Source organism: Chlamydotis macqueenii, chromosome Z (assembly GCF_036417535.1).
Source record: "Chlamydotis macqueenii isolate bChlMac1 chromosome Z, bChlMac1.mat, whole genome shotgun sequence".
NCBI classification, from domain to species: domain Eukaryota; kingdom Metazoa; phylum Chordata; class Aves; order Otidiformes; family Otididae; genus Chlamydotis; species Chlamydotis macqueenii.
In genome coordinates this window covers 23,673,857-23,695,664 of record NC_141593.1, presented here as the reverse complement: position 1 = coordinate 23,695,664, position 21,808 = coordinate 23,673,857, and the positions used below count along the sequence as shown (strand labels likewise).

Here is a 21,808-nt window from a genome sequence, read left to right as displayed (position 1 = left end):
ATATGATCATACACTGAAATTATTGCATATGCTACTGCTAGAAAAATTTCCAACTTTCATTATAATCTGCCTTTTGAGTTTCTCAGATAAGCTCCTTTTCAGATGAGAACTCCCATTTTTAGCCCAAAGCCAGCAACGATTTTGGAAATAGTGGGACATGCAAGTTCAGGTATGTTCAAAACAATCTTTAAAGATTGTTCAAAGTAATAACATACTTTTTCCAAATAATTTAACTTAAGAATGGGGGAAAATGAATAAACTAATTTTGTTCTTACGTAGTTTATTCTGTAGGTTAAAATGAGATTCACCTAAGCTCCAATTCATGTAATGCATTTCAAAGAATACCTGATTAATGGTTTTTAAGCTGTGGCTAGCCTGATGGGCTTGCCTTCAGCATGAACTTGTGTGCTGAGCCACAGAAGAGTGAGGGTCACCTTTCAGCATGCTGGATTTGGAACTATTTAATGACTGAGTTTCCAGTCCTATCAAAACTCTGAAGTTTGAATTCAGAGTTTAAGCCAGCTAAGCTTTGGGTCAGCCTCATTCAGAAGGCAGGTTTCACAAGGGAGGTGGGTATGTGCTTGCTGGTCAGCCCAGCGACAGAAGGACAGGATGTAGTAAGAGAGGATATACTAAGGGCACACTGACTCTGGTAGGCTGTGATACCTGGCTTTACATGTAATAAAGAAACAACCCAGAAAACCCAATAAAAACACAATGATTCTAAAGAATTCCAAGAAAACGTCGAAGAGTGTTTTTAAAGTCTGTACTACACAAGAAGTACACACTACTTGCTAGTACACTACGCATGCTTTAACCTTTACTTTCTCAGGGCACCTTTAAAAGCTGAATACAAACTCCTCCCAACCTGAGGATACACAGCCTGACAGTTTTAGTGGCACACAAGACCTATGGGAAGACACTACAGTGAAAATGAGACCAGAACTGCTCAGGACATGTATCGATGCAGGACATCTGCTAGCCTGACAGTACTGTATGAACTTGTAAATGAAATTTGGATCTGTTCCCTAGGGTAAAACCAGCAACTTAGAGCAGGTAGAAATTCTGATACAAATTCCTAGAGATCATCCCAACCCACCACTTCACAATGCAGTCTAACTTACATATTTATGTGGCACCTTCAGTGAATAAAGCACAAGTTGCTGATGCGAACTGTGCACTTGATGATAATTTTTCCCTTCTCTCTAAATTAAGATGATGCATTGTAGCTCACCTGTAACTTCTGGGTCAGAGAATCCCTCTGTGCCTGGAGCTCTCTGGCATTGTCGATTTCTTGTTTCAATCCTTCTATTTCCTAAGGGAGAAGAAATAACCTTGCTAGCAACATGCTACCTGACTTGGCCTCAGTGCAGCTAAGCTGGCTACCGCTTCCTCTCCTGAGCAAGCCATTGGAATGATACCAAAACTGGCAGTTGGCTGCTGCCCATCACAGCACATGAAGTTAAAGCCTTGCTCTCAATACTCCTGGTCACAATCCCAAAACAGCAATTCCATTGCAAATAAACAACAATACAGATAAGCATTTTCTTTCATAAAAGTCCAAGTTTTCCTCTCCCACACAAAAGAGTCAAAGTATTTTTTTTTTTCCTGGAATATTAAGGGTCCTTGCAATTAGGAAAACAATTGTATACTTTAGATTCTGTTATAATCTATCCCTCTCCATTCTTTGAAGAGAAAAATTCAAATTTCATATGTGAGCCATTTATTATGCCACCAGCAGCAGGGCTGAGCATAAAAAAAATGCCTATTTTGACAATATATTTCTGTAAAATGAGTCTAAAATAACTAATGTCTTTAATTTAGCAAGAAGAAAGTAATAAGGTGTAAAAATAACAAATATAGATAAAATAATGAACAGAAGAGAAACATTTTCTTAGCGTACTTTCAGGAGACAAGAACAGAAAGAGTTAATGAAACTAAAAGGTATCAACCTTAAAACTATTAAGTACTTTTCTGCAGAAGGGCATATTCACCTCCCACAACTCATTTCGGAAAGAGCTCTTTACAACCAACAGCTCAGCATAATTCAGAAGTGAATGGGCACCAAATGGGAAACATCACCAAGGTGAGGCTAATCTCTTAAGAGGAAATTTGGAAAAAGCTTTGTTGCATGTTGGGAGGGTATTCTGTAACTACTGTGCCTCTCCTGCATCCTCCTTGGAAACATCTAACAAATGCCCAGCTGGAGGCAAGGCCCCGCAAGACACACTGCCCTATCAGACACGCACACCAGCGCCCACTATGTCTGTCACGGAGGGCTGAAGGGATTGGGTCTTACACGAGGTGATCTGCAAAGGGGTGATCTCGATCATTCCGTGGCACAAATCTGGTCTCCTCTAGGACCCATGCCAGTGCAGGTGTTACTCCAATTCCTTTTATGTTCTTGCTGCTGGTCCAGCCCAGGGCAGCTGGCACAATAAATATCATCAAGTTTCAGGCTGGGAGATTGGCATGTGTTTAAGGAAAGGGTTGATCTTAGGGATCATAAAAGTCAGCTATATTAACATAGCCTGAAAAACAGACTGGCTTGAAAAAGGCATTGATCTATTACGTGTTCCAGACTCTATTCTCCAGAACAAGGAAAGCTTCCCTTCTTAGTGAATTTGGACTGCATCAGTGTGATGACTGCTCTGTGGAAATCACTTATGACTTACTTTTGCAAACAGAAATGCCTGGCAAAGGCAAACAAGAAAACGTTGATACCATTTTTTGTTGTTCAGATACCCAGCTCTATATTGGACTGATGTAATTACACACAGGGAAAAAAATCAGTAATTTCAAAGAAGCTGAAAAAGATTTTACTTCATAACATCTATAGGAAATAATACAGTATTTATCAGCCCCCATGAACTTAATATTGAAAGCCTTTAGAAATGACATAACAGTAAATCCAAGAATAAATGTTAGCAAATACCTCTTCTTTTTTCTTCAGTGTTGACTCTAACTCCTGTATTGTCTGGTTTAATTCTGTTTTATGTGTGTGGACTGCATTGGCTTGACTGCTCACACACTCAAGCTCAGTCACCTGTTGAAATAAGTAGGAGCAACACAGACAGAATTAATTTCAACACACTGAAAGTACTATTACTTCTTTGCATTAATAGCTGCATTTGAAATATCCCCTTAGCTCTGGGTGACTTAAAACGGTGAAGGTGTTCTTATGAAGTTAGCATAAAGTTTCTTAACAAATCATTTAACATAAAATGGTTGCTATGACTTCTTGAAAGCCATGAATTTAATATGTTGCAGGCTGAAAAGAACATTAATTAAAAGTTATGCTTAGCAATTATTGAAAACTCTATGAAAGAAGCTGAATTACCATTTCAGGAACAGTAATGGCTAGACGATGAAGCACAGATCTGTCTGTGTAACTAACCTGTCCATCTGACACTTTTTAATGTTGCACCATCTTAATCAACTAAGCTACAATGCTCACACACCTCCTCGCAAGCCAATTAACATTTCACAGCCTCAACTTCTGACTTGGCATCAACAGCGTAATAGCAGACACTCAGCCACCAAGGTACAGTTGCCAACTTCTTACTTCCACTAGTTTTCGAATCTTATCTTTCAATCACAAAGCCAACAGCTAATGGCACAATTTGGATTTCACAGTTCCTCATTATTAGCAGACAGCAAACACTCTCCATCTGCCCTTGGATACGTTAAGAGACCTGGCAGTAGTATGCCCTTTTTATTTTATTTTTTTTAATCAAAGATATATTAATATCCTGCTATTCACAGAAGAACAGTTGTCATGAAGTAACTTCTGCACTGAAGAAATAAAATCCATACAGCTACAGTCTAAGCAGAACAGTCTTTGTTCATGTACCTCTCAAATTACAGATTAATATATTAGAGAACTGTCACACTGTATGTCTGTGTGCACTAAAACCTTTTTGTTTAATAACAAACTGTTAAAATATTAAAAATGCTATTTAAACCCTAATAACTCTTTTTTTTTTTTTTTCCAGAAGATATGTGGCTCTCAATCTTGGTATACAGTCTTCAACAGAGCTGCACCATGTACGTATAGTAACTAAAACACCTGGCCCAAAAACTCCTTTGAACAAAGTGCTGCTCAATTCTTCAATGAAATTCTTCAATGCCCTTTACCTTTCTTGGAGAAGTAGCCGTTAGACAGAGGGCAGGCATTCTCCAGGACAATTTTATTTCTTAGATAAATGAACACTCGAGGAATCGAGATTGGTGCCCTCTAGCACCAATGTAGTCTAGCTAAGTGAAGCAACTGTGATGTCAGTAATTTCAGACTCTCAACTATTTGTAGGCTCAAAAGGTAGATTTCTGCGTGCAGAGAGAAGTCAAAGGAAAGCCAAGATGACATATAAGAAAATTAAAACAAAATCCCTAACAACTTCTCCTTTCTGACTCACAGGGGATGAACTTCCTCTCAGTAACAGCCATGACGAGTCTAGTTCCTTCTACTGGAAAATTGAGATTACACATCATTTTTGCATATCATAGTTTAGCCCTGCTCAAGACCAAACTATGCAGTCTCTCGCTCACTCCCCCCACCCTCCAAGGGAACAGGGAGAGATAATACAACAGAAAAAGGCTCAAGGTTTGAGATAAGGACAGGGAGAGATCCTTAAAGTTAACGTTAAGGGCAGATTCGACTGGAGAAAAACTATTTATTTATTATTAAAACAAAAGCAGAATAATAAGAAAGAGAACAAAGTAACTTCCTCCCACCCCTCCCTCCTTCTGGGCTTAACATTATCTCTACCACCGTCCCCGCCCCGAGCAGCACAGGGAGGGAAGAGGGAATGGGGGTTTCGGTCAGTTCATCACACGTTGCTTTATACTGCTCCTTCCTCCTCGGGGGAAGAACTCCTCACATTCCTCCCCTGCTCCATCATGGGGTCCTCCCCAGGCTGCAGGGGGATCTCTGCTCCTCCGTGGGCCTCCATGGGCTGCAGGGGCACAGCCGGCCTCACCATGGGCTGCACCACGGGCTGCAGGGGAATTCTGGCCAGGAGTCGCATTACTCCTCCCCCTCCTTCTTCACTGACCTTGGCGTCTGCAGCCGTTCCTCTCACAAGAAATTCTTCACAACTGGCTCAGGCAGACGCCTCTCAGGTTCTCTTCACATCTCATCTCCTCCCCACTTCTTGCAGCCGGGCTGGGCCGAGTCAGGCCCAGCCGGCCCCCCAGCAGGAGGCCAGAGGGTGATGCCTGCTTCAGCTTTGTCACATCTTCCCTTTTCTCTTTTTTTTTTTTCTGTTTTTCCCCTTCTCAAATACATTATCACAGAGGCATTATCAGGGAACATCCTGCCACCAACTGGCTCAGCCCTGGCCAGCAGCGGGTCCACCCTAGGCCTGGCCGAGTCCACTGGACAAAGAGGAAACAACTTCTACCAGTTTCCTACAGAAGCTGCCACCATAGCCCCCCCTCACTAAATAAAACCAACACAGCACATCAGGTTTATAAATGGAGAGAACTGAGATTACAGCAAATTCTTGAGAGGGGTAAGGGGAATAAAGGATAAGGATATAGCTTCCTAACGCGACACACCCCACACACCACCCCAAAGAATGACCTTATTTGCTGGAATTGTCCCAGAAGAAATATCAGTGCTCATGGCAAAAGGTAATAGCAGTTTGCTCAGTGTTATATGCCATTGAGCATTACAACTGAAGTATTAAATAATTTTCTCAATTTGCTTCAATTACACAAAAATATATCTATTTAGATTCCTTGTGACTGCTACCAATTGCACATGTTAAAGTATTTACCACTACAGTTACACAAACAGAAAAAGGCAGAATTGGAACACATCAACTAAGATAAACCTATGCCTAGAAAATGTCTGTACTGACATCTAGATACAGCAAGAATCACAGAGGCACAGGCTGGGAGGGGACCCTGGTGGTCATCTGGTCGAGGCCCTCAGCTCAAAACATGGCCAATTTTGAAGTCACATTTGGTTGCTCAGGGTCTTGCCCAGTCAACAACCCTTCACTATCTAGCAGAGCTGCCACAGTTTCATGCAGGTTCCTGTATTTCTGACATTGAGCGTGTACGCAGAGCTCTAGCTGGTTCCTAATTTTTGCTGGAACTGTCAAACTCACTCACCTTGTCCACCTTCATCCCTTCTGATATTTAACTTCTTAAACATTTCCAAGCTTTTCTGCTGAACTGAGTCTTGAATTGGAGGTGGAAGCCCCTGTGAACCAAGGGCTAAGGTTGTTAGGGGAACCAAGGGTCAGGCCCTCTCCCACCCATTGTGCTGCAACTTTGTATGGGAACCTCCAAGAAGGTAAATCTCTTTTAAAGCTGTCATGCTGAGCAACACCCACTGGCTCTTACCAAGCACTGGCACAGTGAATACTCATTTACACAAAGAGCCTGAACTGGAGAGAGAGAAGAAAACTTGGTCCTCAAACCGCCTCTGTCCTGGCACCTAGTGCCTTGGAAGGAGGTGTGCAGAGATGTCTCATTCTGTGACTATGGAAGCACTTGGACCCCCATTGTTCTCTACATGGTTTCCTCTGGGCTGGTAGACACAGCGAGGATGCTTGTGTTGGTGCAGGCCTGGAATCCAAGGAGGCTGGTGGATTGAACTGCGGTGGATAAAATGTTACTGCTCTTGGCTGTATGTGTTGCAGCTGGACAAAAACACCTCCTGCAACAGCCCACCAGCCACAGGGCTCATGTAAACGCTCCCCAGTATGCTCTGGTCCATACTAACTCAAGACACGTATTGAAATTGCTTAAGCAAGCACAGCTACTTTTCCTTGAGCAAAGCAAGCAGAGCTCTCACAAACCTTCTTGCCAACAGAGGCAAGTGCCGTCAGCAGGGCAATTAATTACCAACACTAAAGGGGCTGTGATGTCTCACTCTGGTCCAGCTTTACTCTAGGCAAACATCCAATTCTTACTACTTATGCAAGAAAAGAATGCCTTGTTCAACTGTTTTGTTTACTGTTTGTTGAAAAATCAGTAAGTTGGAAAAAAAGAACAAATTACATTTTAAAAAAGGGTTTACTTTAACCACAGTCTTATTTAAATGCCCATTCCTACGGAGATCTGAAAAGACATCAAATATCTTCATGAAATTATCCTTTTGAATGTACCTATAAAAAAAAAATCATATTGTGACTCTTTAAAAAAAAAATCTGTAGAGTAAGACGGGCTGGAAAATGACGCATTACACAGAATATGCAATTGCAAACAGAAGTAACAAAAGATAAAGCTGCAGGCAAAAATCTGAACACCATTTAGTTGCTCTATTTCCTTGTTTCAAATTGAATTCATTTTTCTCATGACCAGTGGTCCAAAAATCATTAAAAATAATTGTTTATGCATTATGCACAGAATGGGGACATAAAAGGAAACTAAAATGCTGCAGTCCAGCCCTCCCATGTGCTATTTTCAGGGACATCTCCTTCAGTGTTTCATGTTTAAGAGCAAGGCTCAATCAATCATTCAAGCCTTTGCACAACATTGAGCAATGTACCTGTGATTAAGCCTTGTTTCCAGTAGAGGATTCAGACTGAAAGAACAGTCTTGGAACAATAACTGATTAAACAAGATTATTCCACTGTGCTATCGTAAGACTGCACCGACTGCATATCTGAAAAAAGTAAATACTGTGGCTTCGTATTTAAGACTAAAAAAGAAAAAAAAAAGTATAGTTTTTAGCCTCTGCTTCTTTATTTTGCATTTATCATCCAGGTAAGGATAGCACACAGCGAAAAAAAATTCTGAAAGGGCTTTTTAGTGGCTATTTAATAAGCTAACTCTTGGCTGTCATTATACTTAACTGCATACTTCCATGAGAAATAGATCAGCTGAAATAAGACAACAAGGCAATTTGTTCTAGTAGAGCCTAGACCTTCTCAGCAAAGGCCATTCTAGAGCTTTCTGGAAATTCTGATCTAGAGTCAACAGCCTATAAATAGAGGAGGATGCCAGGCAGAAGTTTTCATTATAGCAGACAGCACACGCTAGGACAACTGGAGGAGTGAGGCTTTGGGCCCCATAACACAAAAAGGATGTGAGCTTAAGGCAGTGACTGCCTAAAGCTTTGGAAGACTGAAGAATCTCTCAAAGAAAGCAAACCAAATCAAACCACAAAAAAAAAAAAAACCAAAAAACAAAAAACAAGGGAGGAGACTGCATCAAATCCCAACACAGACAACTACTTTACAAGTAAAGACTTCAGTTATACGGAGGCAAAGTAGTGGGAATGACAGAAATATTTTGAGTGGTCACCCTCCCCAGGCAATTATTGATTGAATGAATCTGTGCTACACTTGCTGCAGGTTGATTCAATTTTTCAAACCACTTTCTTCAGATAAATTTGTACACTTCTGATCTCAGACAACAACAGTTTTTATTCAGCATCTTAAATTCAGTATCAATAGATCATTAAATTCCTTCTAAACTTCACACAGAAATTACTTCAGCTGCTACAGAAATGCGAAGAAAAGACAGATTAGAATATATTTTCGGTGTAGCTGTACTCTATTTGAAATACCTAGCACTATTAACTTGTTGTTTCCTAAAGGTATTTTTATCCCTTCTATTTATTGTGGAATGCAATATCCAAGGTCTACTAGCCCAGCCACAGTGCAGAAAAGGTAGGGTGCTCACCTGCAAGAGTGAATTTAAGTATTAATTACATATTTTTAGCTGCTTACACCCCTAAATGGATCGTAACTGACTGTGATAATATTATTCCATCAATTATTCAATATGAGCCTCCTACAAGGAAGAAAGAGCCCTTTGCTTTCCAGAAGAAAAAGAGAAATTATGTTGCCCGGCTCAGAAAAACTAGGAATAACTGCACAAAGTTTCACATATTTTATGCACAATAAGTTTCGCAGTTCTTCATGGTGTACAGTAAGATGCAAGAGCATGCAAACAAGCCAATCATAAAAATAGTTCCAGTATAGCTTTCAAGAATAAAAAACTCTAGAAAGATCTTTGGTGCTAAGAAATGTGAAAACGCAGAAAACAAGGAAAATTGCTTTTCAAGGCTGCTGCTGAAAGAACAAAAAGCACACCGTAGTATGATTCATATACATCACTTCTGACAGGAAATTAATTATTGTAGTTTTCCAAGATTTACCCATAGACGAAATGATAACCTGGGGGCAAGGGGAAGTTTTGTGCATTACCAACAATCTATTATTTTTTTCAGAAGAGAAAACAATTAAAGATTTTGCTGAAAAGGACACATTTTTCTCTGTAGGCACTGATGCCTCAAGCCATGGAAATATCAAAATGTTTTCCACAGTTACTCATTTCTACACAGATGAAAGAGGGACAATCGATCATCTGCTTGATTTTTGTGAAGAAAGTAATGAAACTGCAGTAGGAATATTTGAAAATATAAGAAGTTTACTAAAATTGATGCTCTGAGCTTCAGACATGCGTTATTATTTGCAACTGATAATGTTAATACTAACTTCAGGGGATGTTCCTTTCTCTGTAGTCTAATTAGCAAATACTTTTCCCAGCTATCTGGCCAGCTCGTGAAATACATGCAACAGCAAACACAGTACAGATATGTCATCCTTTAATCCTCATTCTCCCATGGAGTTTTGGAATTGTAGGATATATATCATTCTACGAAGCTTTGACTACATAAAGATTTTGTGGCATGCCTCCCCGAAGTATGCTTTTTGTAAGTTGCAGATAAACAGATCTTAATGGTTTTCTTAGGTTTTTTAGAAAGACAAGGATGGGATGACGGATCAACCCTTCAGTGAAAACTTTTTTTTTCCTTCCCCAGAGTGACAGTAGTTTGGTTGGTTGTGTTTTTTGTTGGGTTTTTTTAAAATTATAATCTTACATATGACACATGCAGTGAAAGTGAATTCCCAGGGAAAAAAAAAAACAAACAAACAACCCATAATTAAATAGTCTTGGGTCCTAAATGCAAATCTGCTCTAAGAACAAATAAAGGCAAACAGAAAAAGACTGTGCCTTCAGTTCACCGTACATTAAAAAAAAAAAAAAAAACCTCACGTTTGATTTCAGGAAACAAAACTACTGTAACCTGATTCACCTGCTCTGTCTGAAAAGAGACGATCTTTTTAGTAAATTGTATTTATTAATCAAGAGTTGAATCTTGCTAAAAGCTAGATGTGGATCACGTGCATTAGGAATCACACACAGAAAGGCAGCTGAGAGTACATGCTGGATTTCAGAAATACTGCCCTGGGAAATGCTTTGGTAGTCTAATATCAAGACTGACAAAACATACAACTTAAAAAATAACATGGAACTTTTGATAGCTGAAATGGATATTGGAGGAGCAAAGATGAACATCTGAGAAAAAATTACATATCCCTTGAAATAAAATGCTTATCTTTTTATTTTAGTATCCCCTAATGCCATGCAAAGGAGGTGGTCAGTATCTGCAATGGTTTCTCAAGGACTTTCAAAATACTACCCTGGATTTCTTTTTATTAGAAACTAGTTCCTGCAAGAAGGATAATCGATCTTATGCAGATAATTATAGCCTGCTTAGAAACCTAAACTCTTTTTTAAGGCAAGACGGCAATTTCAAAAATAAAACCAAGCTGCTATATTCCCATATGTCTTCCAGACCTTACTGTGTCATAGAAAACCCTAATACTCCCAAGAACATATCTCTTGAACACTTGGTCAATATTTATCATTATGACCTCACTTGGGCAAGAGATGCCCCTTTTTTTTTTTTTGCCTTTTCAGGAGTTTCTAGTGCAACAAGAGCTTGCTTGTGATTCCAGATGAAAGGACTGCATATGTGAATACAGGGACCTGTCCATTTTTTGTGCACTCAGAATTCATCCACATGCACACACACTTCTTCCAGATAAATGCACAAAAACTAAAAAAATTATAATCCCTCTGCTTTGATGAAATTGCCAAGCTACCCATATCTACCCTGCAAAATGATCATCTATTTTCATTATAAACAAATGATACCAAGCTGCTATCTAGCCACATGCTAATTATACTATCTTAAAAAGGAAGTTATACTTGGATAATTTTTTTCTTCAATCAGTTAAACCACATTTAAATATAATGTAAGTTTTGATTGTTCATTGGGGGTAGGAGGGACATAGTTTTAAAGGGAAGATGACAAGAGATAGGCATCACATAAAAAAAGTGCATTGCCAATAAATTTTTGGATCAAAATTCCATTCATAAATTTCTTGTTACCACACTTCCTGTCACCTTCTTTCATATTTCCACTTTTAGATAATATCCTTCCTCGGCCACATAAAACCAAGCAGTTATTCATGGTAGTCCCATAGTGTTGCTAGAAAGAGTTCTCAGCAAGTATGAAGCCCACAATATGGGCTCTGATTCAGCAAGCAACTTTCACATTTGCATGCTCAAAACTGAGTTTTAGTTATTCAATTATTAATATGGGTGGTGGAAACATGGAGGTGACTGCTAAGGGGCCTGCAAAGATTTTCTATAGATAATCTGAGCAGATGGCTTACATAGCATTCTGTCCTACATACATACATATACATTACATAGTATACATACACACATACTTCTTGTGGACTTTAATATCTGCTTTTATAGATTCTGCTTTCTTTAAGTAGTACAGAGATAGCCAATAAAATGGTTTTATTTCTGTATTCTCACAGGTTTTTTTAATGTCCACTTTAAATTTTATTTTAACAGTAGTGAAGTCAGGGTCCATTATTTGGCAGGTAGGTTTGATGATTACATAAGATGCCCTCATACTTATTTCATTCATTGAATGAAAGAACTACAACAGAATAGGCTAATTTTATCCTATTTCCTAGGAAATCCTGGTGAAATAATAAGCTAGAATTCAAGAGTTTACCTCTCTATTCTTTTAGGAATACCCAAGAGCTTGATCATTTCCCTTGATCTCTTTTTATCTAGGTTTCTTTTTCGGCAGATGAATGATCTTCAAGAATGGCAGCTCTTATTATTATGCACTGGTGTTATTACTCTGTGCTATTGCCCAGTCATAGGATGATTTACTTTAGCAGTTAGCATGCTAGAAAAAAAAATCATCATTTTCATTTTTTCACATGACAAAGGCAGAACTTTGGGTTACTTTCCATAATTCATATGACCATTCAATCCTTTCCTTTTTTTGGTATCAGGATTAATGTTAGTACCAATGCTATTGTATTTGTCTGAAGTAGCTCACTTCAGGGTTTTTCTTTCTGTTAGTGAGCTGTTCTAAACTCATGAATCCCTTTTGACTTCAAAAAGCTATGCAAGGTGTGTAGGACTGCTCCCCAGTCCCGTTGGAGGGAAATCCTTGTTGTTAAGTTGCTTCTGAGCAGATTAGAGAAGGCTGAGAGCTCCAAGTTAAGCTTTTGACTGGCATCACATCTTCCCAGAATTATTATCTCTGTATTTCAGAGGGAAAAATCCATACACTCATTTAGCAAACTTCTGAAAAATATAATGTCTGATAAAATATCACACAATATTTCTGACTTAAGCTCATAATATATCATAAGAGAGCACAAAATTTTAATTTATTGAGAACTTTGCACTCAGCCACACTGAATCTGTGTTCTCTTTTGTCTCAGCTCTAGGCATTATTAATACACAGAACAAATGGAAGTAGGAAGATAAAGGCCTCAGAGAAAGAAGATAAATGTAGGTTAATATGAAAAACAGAACTGATAGAGGAGTAAATCTTATACTTAATCAGAAATGGCAAAAAATATATGGAATTAATTTTTAAAAATGCAATCAAAATGAAAGAAAGGGGGATTTTAGCTTCTTTTCTGCATTTCAAAAAGTGTAAACGATGTGATACACAGAAAAACTATTTCAGTCAAATTTGAAAACAATTATAGAATAAAATCCCTAATTGCATATAATGATCTTGAATCTATGTTCAGTTTTCTTTAGGTGTAAGGATGAGAGGAAGCTGTTTGTCTTTGTTGTATATGGAAAATACAACTGAGTTTCTTTGACTTAGAAATTTGATGTCAAGTTTCTGTGGACTTAAATGGAAGAGGGACTAAAGTGTAATGCTATGGAGAAGCTCCTGAAACAGATGTGATGCAGCTGGTATGAAATAAAGAGTGAAAGCTGGCAAACATGTCCCAAGTGTCACAGGTTAGGTAATTCTTCCTGCAACAAAACCCTTTGCAGGCAAGGAACTTCTACAAAGGAAATAATTTCCCAACAGAGGAACCCAGTGTGCTTTAAAGTAATCACTAATTTCTGTCTCACAGACTAACCTAAAGCCCCAACAATAAACTTTTTTTTTTTTTCCCTTGGAAATGAGCTAATACAGTCACCAGCACTTCCACCTCAAGGATCCTGGCTGTTTGCCTTGACTTACCCTCTTATGAAGACGTTCTGCTTCCTCCTGATACGCAGCAAGTTGTTGTTTCCATTGTTTTACATTGGCAGTGGATTCCAGTAGGGCTGCTGTGAGCTTAGCGTTATTACCCTTGAGCGTGGCCAGTTCTGCCTCCCAATGCTTACTGATTGTCGAACTGCACAGACAGAAGAAGAATAGTCAGAGCCCCAAAATATCTTCCTTTTTTTTTTTTCTTAAAATGTCTTACTTTTTTTTTTCAAAATATCCAGGAAAAAAAGGTATTATGCAAAAATCCTACGACTGAATGTCCAAATCAGAATCCAAATGCCCAAATCATCAAAACTATAAATTCAGAAAATATCATTATTGATATGCAGAGATATCATTATTTGAAAACAACCTCTACCCTCCCAGTTCAACAGGGAGTTCAAAGGGTCTTTTTTAATAAAATGTTAAGGATGATGAAATCCACACCAGCTTCTCAAAACCAACAGCATGTAATTCTAGAATATGTATATGATTAGTCACTATTTTAATATATATGTATGGAGTGCAACTGCTTTTTTAATCTACTACTTTATGAAATACATTGTAGAAAAATATTTGCCAACTTGATTATGGACAGCTAATGTACTGTTTTGGAACTACAGCTTAGTTGTCTTAATGCAAGCCTTCTATCCCTGAAACATACTTTCTTTATTAAACATCGTATTTAATTTGAACTTGCAAAGTCAAAGATTTTTAATTTCTACACCACATTACTATTAATATGCCCTTCCTCAGTAACATCAGCAAAGAAACTAATTATCAAAGAGCACAGAGATATTGCTTTATTCAAAAGAGGATCCCAATGTTGGGGTTTACTGAAGTAGTCTGTGGAGGAATAATCCTTGCCTACAATTTAGTTATTCTCTGAGCAAACACAGGACTTTAATTTTCACAGGTAATTAGTTTGCCATCATCCACAGACCCTATCTTTGCACTCAGTATGCAAGGGAAAAACATCTCAGACACACAGGTAAATGTACAAGTATGCAGACAGCTCATTAACATTTACTTGTATAATGCTAACCGCCTATGAGGTGCATGTCTACATGGAAAAGACATACAGAAAATAACTAATTTTGTCTAATTAGTTTACTGTTAAAAGCATAATTGAAAACCAAAGATCTGTAACTCTAGACAAAATGATTTTGTATACAGGATTGTGATGTTTTATGAGGAATTATTATAATACATTTATTATAATAAACATATTTTAGTATGCCTAATTTAATTATAAATTATTACTATTTTGCATGTAAGTTCGTAAGTTTTTTTGAACTTTGTATATATGAACCATGAAACAGTCGGCCACCATTTTGTCTATCGAGTTTCTTTTTTCTATGATATCATGCATATGCACAGCCCATGTCACCAAAACGTATTTCAAAAACATAATCACTCCTACAAATGCTCCTTAGGCATTCAAAATCAACCAGCCACCAAGGAACAGTCATTACCAATTCAGATCACACCTACTGTTTCACTAAAACATGATGTCTGATTCTTCCAGCGTTTCCTTACAAATATGGTGCTTTGTCCCCTTGAATAGGAATACAAGTTCCTTCGGAACAGGAATACAGGTTCTTCCAAGTTGCACTAGCATTTCATGATCTGTTCAACTAAATAGAAGTTCACCACTGGAAATTTTAAATCTTAAATGACTAAACTAAAACAATGATAATCCCATTTCATCAGGGAACACTGACTCACATATTAAAGAAGATGAGAACAGATTTCTGTAACAATGTCTACTCTTCTGTTTCTCTAATCAGATTTACTTTTCACTTATAGAGGCACAGCAGATCCACAACTTCTGTAAAAAACATTATAAAAAATGTAGTTTATTATCATACCCATAACTCCTCTGTGGTGTTCTGACCCAGCAAACAAATATCCATTCCAGCCATTTCATGCAAGTGAGTAGTTCCACTTAGTAGTCCTGCTATGGCAGGACCAGTAGCAAATTGTGTGTGTGTGACGCTTATACGTGTTTACAAAATGTGCCTTACTACTCATCTTTGCCCACAGAAGAGATAAACACACAGGATTTTATATTGATGTAACACAGCAGATCAAAAGTTTGTATCTGGGACAGTAACAAGATGAGAACTGTTTGATCACTTAGTACCCTAATTTATTAAGCAAACAGGCAAGTGAATGGATTTTTTTCAGTGTAATAATGTGTATACCCACAATGACACAAGGTAAACTTCTAAGCCATGAAGATCCCAGAAGACAGACTCTGAGGCAGTACTGAGTAGTAATTCAAGGGGGATTCATGGTGTGTTTCACCTTCACATTTGCCTAGTGCCCTTACTACTCTGCCAAGAAAACTGTCAGGAACTCTTAAGTTATTGCTTGTATACTGGAATGCCAGCATTAAATATAAAGCATATATTTTCTATTACTACAATGGCTATGCTGGTTGAAAAGCTAGAAGGTTTCTCTGGAGTTGGTTCTTTTGAATTGCTTGTTTTCAATAGGAATGCACCAATATTATTTCTCAGTCGTACTTTTATCCCTAAGAGAAGAGATCTATGTAGGGGCATGAATATGTCTATCGTAATGTAGATACTATTTGTTTGTAGCATGTACTCTTCTTTTCTACATATAATTTCTACTGTATCTTCTACAGATTGTATTACGGCTCCAAAAAATGGAAACACATTACTTAAATTAGCCTAGTTTTGTGTCTTGTAATACATAATGGATTCTAACTATTTAGGCTAATTCTGTTTCTTCTTAGAAAACTATGACTTAAATACAACCACGTTATGCATATCATACCAGGAAACACAGAAACAAAGATGTGACTTTTTTGTTTCATAAAATAGTAATTTGATTAAAAGAGCCCATAACCAATCCTGGCAGTGCTGACTTACTTTTCTCAAATACTTTCTGACAAACTAAAAATAAATAAATAATGCCTTGTGGGTTATTTTGGGTAAACCTGGATTTATTTGGATTTAGATTAATGATTTTAGCAGCAGATAAAAGCACACCTAGCGCAGGCTGTTCTTAACCCAGACTAAGAGTATCTGCATTGATGCCTTTAACTGCAGAGCTACATTAGTTCCAATTTATCAGCACCGTCAGAGGAAACGCTGAGAAACATATCGTTCAGACACAATGAGAATTCTCCCTCAGAAGAGAAGAGAGGGAACACGCAGATGCAGAAGCTGGACACGTGTGGAAAATACAAAGGGGCTCCCAGTAACTGCTAGAGCCCATGGCCAGGATGCTGATGATGGACCAGCTGCACTACAGTCCCTCAGGATAGGTACAGGAAGGTTGCACATACTCTTTCTCTCTAAAATCTTTTACTTAATTCCCGTTTGATAGACTTTTTGCTAAAAGGAATTGATTTTGCCCTCAATGCATTAGATTCTGTTATAGGAAATACACACACAGCTGTGTCAGGTTGCCTTAACAGTTGTAAATATCTAAATCAAACCCAAACCATTCCTCATGTATTCTGAGGTTATTTGCTCTAGGAAGCACATGAACTACAAATACTTACTCAGTGATCAAAGTGATCCAAACTGCAGTGCAACTTCTACCAGAACACCTTTCAGTTTCGCGCTGTGGTGTAACAAGAAAAACTGTATGTGTACACTGGGGGACACAGCCATACTCATTTGCAGTCCTGTAGTGCAGGAATCAAATTTGCATACATGTTTTTTTTTTTTTCTGAAAGCCATCCATCCCTTTGCTGGCAGCGTCACAATTTTAATAGTCATTTCTTCGGACCTGTCAGAATTAACATCACTGACTGCCCGGCACACTCAACATTTCAAGATGGTCCTTCAAGAAAAGAGACATCCTTAACACTCCTGCTTGCTGCCTGTTTCTCAATGTGAAAAGCTCCACCAAGCTTTAAAAAATAACATAACAAAGAATAAAGCCTGTCATTTCCCTTGTGAAACTTCTGAACATCTGAAAATAAAAGAGCAAGCTGTTTTGCATACATCACTACATTAGTTCTAAATACCAGAGGAAGGATGGGCCTCTAATGGATAATAGCAAAATACGAGTTTTATTGGCTCAACTGGTTATGCTATAGAAAAAAGTGCTTTCACAACAGAGGTTTAGATCTGATGGCACAGAAAATTATCTTTACCATTATAACTGTTTTCAAGATCATAAGCACTTGTTAGCGAGCAAAAGGTGAAAACTCTCCCAGATCTCTGATCCTTGGTGCCAGCCATGGTACTTGGTACATGTGTAACATCAGACACGTCCACAGTCAGAACATCGCATGGTACTCCACCATCAAGGCAAAGGATTCAGATATTTAAAGGAGTCAGATATTTAACATCTATGGGATCCAGTAATTCCATCACTATGACAAAACACTCCTAAAGCAACTGCTGATCGGTATCATATGGCCTAACTGTGACACCCATTGAAAATTAAAGTAGGAGTCAATGATCTTCCATACTTTTAGGCATTCTGACCAATTAATATCAGGTCGATCTCCTTTCTCATTGGGGATTAGTTACAACCCCAGTAAGTCACTGAGGAACAGCTTGCTATCTGTCCATCTGTGACCTGAATAGAGTGCCAGAGGCTATAAATGCATGATTATCTTTCTCTGCAAAGTAGGTCACTTAAGGAAAATTAATCCGAAAAGCTCCAGTCACCACATTTAGCCAGTTGGAGAAGGCTTAGGAAGCCAGGAGGGGGGGAGCACACGTTAATGAGCTGCATTCAAAATGAAGTTATTTTGAGAGATGCCTTCACGAAACAAAGAAACAAAAGCAGTTCAAATCAAGAGGTTTTCTGCTTTTTGAATCAGTATTGCTTATTCATTGTTTGCTGAGTTGTATGCAGTACCAACACTATGAAAAATGGTTTAATTTTGCTTCAGATTTATAGTAATAAAATGTGTGCAGAATTCTGCTTTGTTAATATTTTATGGGTTTTAATATTGGATTCATTGCATAAAATGAATTAATTTAAAATTTTGATTTCTTACTATAGCGTAGTCATGGTTTCAAAGAACTACAGTTACTCAAGAGCATGTGAATTCTTTTCTTCAGGTGTCACTGTGATATGCACTGCAGCTGTACGGTGAACAGTGCTGTCTTGGGACAGCAGAAATGAGGAGGAATTCAGCTGCATAGGGAACTGAGTACTTTCACTACAAAAGTTGTCATCTTGTATAGCAACTAAATCCATAAGACTTGACAAATATGAACAGAGCAGAGTCCCTGTAGCTGCTGCACAGATTATAAATAGTGCCATGCACTGGAAACAGCCTGAGATTCTGGTGGAGTGAGCACAGTCGATCAGTGGAAAAGTTATGTCAACCAGCTGGTAACAACACATTAGCTGTGCTGGCAGCAAGGGGTGATCCTTTCTGACAGCCTTGCTGGTGAGCCTTATGGAGCAGCTCTTCATGCTTAAGGGAAGCCAAGGGGGATTGTGAATGATTTGGTTCAGCTACAGTAGTATCTGAGAGCTCTAGTGAGCTCAAATATTGTAGCTTCTTCTCTTTGGAAGTGTAAGACAAGTGCTTGGGTTTCTGTAAAACTCCCTGGTGCATTTGGGAAGGAATTCTGCGCAGTTATTTCATAAAGACCATATGAAATAAGCTTCAGATAATGCTGAGGTCCCAGGCTGGCAAGATGAGATGTCTGCAACGGACTACACTTGCTATCGCCTACATTGGAATGATGTGACTGTGCTATTAGATAGAGATGATGACTCTGCTGCCACAGAGGATGAGTGCAGCACCCCTCAAGGTATTCCTGAAAGCTCACAAGAATCCTCCTCTCATGCATGCAGAGAATGAGAGTTAAGCTCCTCACTTCATGTCCTGATTTAGAAGAAATTTTAAATAGGCATTTTGGGAATTTCACCCCTTTTCAGAGATTTCAAAGGGCGTCTTCTGTGGCCATCTATTAAATGGGTAAAACTACTTCACGACAGAAAGGATTTATACACAATGATTTTAGAGTTTGTCCTGCTACAAGTCCAAAGTACCATAACCCCTAGGTAATGAAACAAATTTCTCCCTCTCTCTTGAACATTTAAAGCAAAAACAGAAACAGAAAGGAGTTTCACCATTTATTCAATTTTATCTAATCAGGAATCCTATAATGAGTGGGAAGCTGAAGAAAGAGCAGTTGATCAGGTCACCATTCCAGGAAGAGGCAAGAAAGAAAAGTTTTGAGTTGTTCCGCCATTTTAATCTTCATACAAAGCTGTTTGCTTTTTCCAGGCCCAGCAGATTTAGCCACTCAAAAGACTCCAAACTTATGTGCATGAGGGGCACAGTCATCTATAGTATAGTTAAATACTTAAAGACAACCAAATGAGGGAAAGCTACAAGAAGAATGATGGCTTTTGTAAGAAGAAAATTTAAGAAATGAAGGAAAATTGCCTCTTTACAGCTACTGCTTATTGTCTTATCTGTAGTTGTGATAAACTGAAGACATGCAAAAGGAAGTACCATTTGACAAACTGGAATTTATTAAAAAAGGGTAAATCTTGTCAAAGTTACAATCAAGAGATAATTACCAGGAAATTGCTTTCAGTTAAATATTTTGAGTGAGGCCAATGAAAACCTAATTAATATTCAAAGAGATCCTTATCCTTAATTAGAGTATTCAAAAGAATTTTTAGCAAAGGAGGATAGCTCCCCTGGGGAGAGAAGTACGAACATTAACAGAGCATGAAAGATCTGTTCTTCCCTTTGGGATAAGGAATATCTACATGATCTCAATGGAGTTACATCAGCACAAAACCAGGAAAACACAGTTGTGAATCAGCTCTTCAGATTAGTGTAATGCGCACATCTTAAATGACAAATTCAATCATAGCAAAAAGGATGGAGGCTCTTTAAGGACATCATACTTAAAGGGACGTGACTAATAACAAAGCCACACACACCTACTGGAATGGGAGAGAGGCAGCTCAATGGCTGAAATCAGCAGGTGAGAGCATGACTTATTCTGAGTCTATCGTTCTCTACAATCATTGAAGTTTTATCCCACTTCAGGATATACTGATTTGTTTTGTACACCACTTTGCTCAACTCAGAGCTACAAAATGCTCGAACTCTCAATTTCTATGTTGGTATAGAAGACAGAAATGTAGAAGTTTTTTTCCGGCAAATCTGCACAGAGGTGTGCTTATGAAGCTATTACAGATTTCTCTTTCAATATGTTTCATATATGATCTTTCACTTACAACTAGACTTTCAGTTTGACCATGCTCTCAGATTCTGAATCATCCAAAGTTCCCATGCAGCCCATGGAGAGAGGAGGAGTTGCCTTTCCAGTTCTGTTACAGGCAATCCTGTTCTTAGGCATCCCTTGTGCTTTGCTTTATTAGCTCACTGGGCAAGGGTCAAAATCTTTGCAGACCTGATGGGTGACGATGACCAAAGAGGTTAAGCAATAGTACAGACTCTTTCCACTATATAACAGACCATAGGATATAGCCAATGCAATGCAAAATGGTGGCTATATCCTATCTAGATCCACCACCTAAAATAATATTTTGTATTTTGTAATACAGTCTTTATTCATCACAGGGCCCATAGAAACCATCACAACACCAATCACTTTTCAGTATGGAAGTTTATCACTGAGGAATAGACTGGCTACTAAATTTTTTTTTAAGGAAGCAAAATTCCACAGAAATATTCTGTAAGGTAACCCAGTATGGTATTCCTGCAAAGGCAAGAAAGCCAGAGAAAAAAATGCCCAAGTATGGTGGTGTTCACTGCTTACTGAAACACTAAGAGTCAACAACTACAGAAGAGCTCTTGAAAGGCACTGCATGGGATGCAGAAGATTGGGTATTAAGACAAAATTAATGCTTCAGCTATGATCCTAACCAGTCAGGGACTTAGATCCCCATTTCAAGTTAAAGCTGGGGACAAAGAGAAGAGTCACTCTTCTCCACAAGAAAACAAAGAAGTTCCCAGGATTCTTGTGTTGTCTGCTAGTGTTCGCTGGATGTGTTTACATAGGTGACATTCAAACATTGTTTCTCATTAAAATGACACTGTTAAGAACAGCTTTATGCATCTCTTGTACACTGTGTCACAATACAAAAGATCTGTATTTGACATCACAGTAGCACTAAGAAAATCCCTGATTTCTCTGAGGAGGCTCAACTTTAACTTTATGATTTTAAAAAGATCTCATATTTGTCTTAGTCATTTAATTTTATACAGTAAAGAGACACCAGGTTATCTCTTCATGAAGGCCATAGAGCATTATCCAAAATTAGTAACTGTCTTATAACTTTTAGCCCGTTGCAAAAGCAAGCATAGTTAATTAATTTCTAGCTTTTTTTGCACTAAATATTACAACCTTGTAAACCTAACATTTATCACAAACTCTGAAAAATTAAAAAAGATTTGCCCTTGCTCCCTTACTGAAATTGCTTATCAGTATCACTGCAAGTATTTTATTTTCACGC

General features: G+C 38.2%; 1 protein-coding gene across 1 annotated transcript in view; it reads right to left on the bottom strand.

Moving 5' to 3' along the window:
* Positions 1-21,808, bottom strand: part of HOMER1 (homer scaffold protein 1) — an 88,590-nt gene that overhangs the window by 6,745 nt on the left and 60,037 nt on the right. Inside the window, exons 6-8 of the mRNA XM_086770271.1 lie at positions 13,343-13,499; positions 2,936-3,046; positions 1,235-1,315 (exon numbers count right to left, since the gene is read on the bottom strand). Of these exons, the coding sequence (XP_086626397.1) occupies positions 1,235-1,315; positions 2,936-3,046; positions 13,343-13,499 (349 nt within the window). The remainder of the gene's footprint in view (positions 1-1,234; positions 1,316-2,935; positions 3,047-13,342; positions 13,500-21,808) is intronic.